The 2,469-nt window shown below is 42.1% G+C and overlaps 1 protein-coding gene across 1 annotated transcript; it reads left to right on the plus strand.

Moving 5' to 3' along the window:
- LOC144295359 (olfactory receptor 52H1-like) lies at positions 1–948 on the plus strand. Its single transcript, XM_077867746.1, has one exon. The coding sequence runs from the start codon at positions 1–3 to the stop codon at positions 946–948; it is 948 nt and encodes a 315-aa protein (XP_077723872.1).
- The last annotated feature ends 1,521 nt before the right edge of the window (positions 949–2,469 follow it).

A 2,469-nucleotide genomic window follows, 5' to 3' on the forward strand; every position in this document is an offset into this window, starting at 1 on the left:
ATGTACAACCTGAGTAGCTACAACACAGGTGACTTCACCCTCCTGGGCATCCCTGGCCTTGAGCAGTACCACGTCTGGATCAGCATCCCCTTCTGCTTTATCTATCTCGTGGCCATTGTGGGCAACAGTATCCTCCTCTACCTCATTGCCGTGGAGCGGAGTCTTCACGCACCCATGTTCTTTTTCCTTTCCATGCTAGCCATTACAGATGTGATCTTGTCTACCACATGTGTCCCCAAAACCCTTACCATCTTCTGGCTTGGTCCCCAGAAAATCAGTTTTCCTGGTTGCCTCACCCAGTTATTCTTTCTGCATTATAGCTTTGTCCTGGACTCAGCTATACTCCTGGCCATGGCATTTGATCGCTATGTGGCCATCTGCTCCCCTCTGAGATACACCACTATTCTGAACCCCAGGACCACTGTCAAAATTGTTGTGGGAATTTCATTCAGAAGTTTCTGTGTTATAGTTCCATGTGTTTTCCTTGCAAATCGTCTACCTTTCTGCGGGACACATATCATACCACACACATACTGTGAGCACATAGGTGTGGCCCGACTTGCCTGTGCTGACATCTCCATCAACATCTGGTATGGCTTTTGTGTTCCCATCATGACAGTCATCTCAGATGTGATTCTCATTGCCGTTTCTTACACTCTCATCCTCTGTGTAGTCTTCCGCCTGCCCTCCCTAGATGCCCGTCAGAAGGCCCTTGGCACCTGTGGTTCCCATGTCTGTGTCATCCTCATGTTCTATATACCAGCATTCTTCTCCATCCTTGCCCATCGCTTTGGGCATAATGTCCCCCGTACTTTTCACATCCTCTTTGCTAACCTCTATGTAGTTATCCCACCTGCACTCAATCCTATTGTCTATGGAGTAAAGACCAAGCAGATCCGGGACAAAGTCATTCTCCTGCTCTTTCCCCAGAAGGTTGCAGTGATATAGGCCTGAAGTCGAGGTGAGTGGGAGAAGTTCTTAATGTATATTATCTTAGAAATCTAATCTGTAGCCCTGGGTCCAGAGAAGGAATAGATGAAAAAATTCCTTATTAATCTGACATGTGGTTTGCCTTCTTTGTTACTTTACGCAGAATCTATTCAGATATAAAAATTGCAAAAAAAAAATCCTGATAAAACTGAGTATAGACAATATTATATATGTGTATATTTATTTCTAGAAGTGAAATTTAGCAATTCCTTATGATTGTCCTAAGGCAATTACAAAACAGCTAATAAAAACAATAGAAAGATCAGCATTTCTTTTTCTTTTTTTATTCTATTTTTTGTGTACTTTTTATTGGAGTTCTATATGCCAACATAGAGCATAACATCCAGTGCTCATCCTGTCAAGTGTCCCCTCTGTGCCCATCACCCAGTCACCCGAACCCCCACCCACCTCCCTTTCCACCACCTCTTGATCGTTTCCCAGAGTTAGGAGTCTCTCATTCCTGTCACCCTCACTGATATTTCCCACTCTTTTTCTCTTTTTAATCTTTATTCTCTTTCACTATTTTTTATATTCCCCAAATGAATGAGACCATATAATGTTTGTCCTTCTCTGATTGACTTATTTCACTCAGCATAATACCCTCCAGTTCCATCCATGTTGAAGCAAATGGTGGGTATTTGTCATTTCTAATGGCTGAGGAATATTCCATTGTATACATAAACCACATCTTCTTTATCCATTCCTCTTTCAATGGACACCGAGGCTCCTTCCACAGTTTGGCTATTGTGGACATTGCTGCTAGAAACATCGGGGTGCAGGGGTCCCGGCGTTTCACTGCATCTGTATTTTTGGGGTAAATCCTCAGCAGTGCAATTGCTGGATTGTATGGCAGTTCTATTTTTAACTCTTTGAGGAATCTCCACACAGTTTTCCCGAGTGGCTGCACCAGTTCACATTCCCACCAACAGTGCAAGAGGGTTCCCCTTTCTCCACATCCTCTCCAACATTTGTGGTTTCCTGTCTGGTTAATTTTCCCCATTTTCACTGGTGTGAGGTGGTATCTCATTGTGGTTTTGATTTGTATTTCCCTGATGGCAAGGGATGCAGAGCATTTTCTCGTGTGCTTGTTGGCCATGTCTATGTCTTCCTCTGTGAGATTTCTGTTCATGTCTTTTGCCCATTTCATGATTGGATTGTTTGATTCTTTGGTGTTGAGTTTAATAAGTTCTTTATAGATCTTGGATACTAGCCCTTTATCTGATATGTCATTTGCAAATATCTTCTCCCATTCTGTAGGTTGTCTTTTAGTTTTGTTGATTATCACATTTGCTGTGCAGAAGCTTTAGATCTTGATTAAGTTCCTATAATTCATTTTTGCTTTTTTTTTTTTTTTTTTTTTTTGCCTTCGTGGATGTATCTTGCAAGAAGTTGCTGTGGCCGAGTTCAAAAAGGATGTTGCCTGTGTTCACCTCTCAGATTTTGATGGATTCTTGTCTCACATTTAGATCTTTCATCCAT

This window comes from Canis aureus, chromosome 23, assembly GCF_053574225.1.
Source record: "Canis aureus isolate CA01 chromosome 23, VMU_Caureus_v.1.0, whole genome shotgun sequence".
NCBI classification, from domain to species: Eukaryota; Metazoa; Chordata; class Mammalia; order Carnivora; family Canidae; genus Canis; species Canis aureus.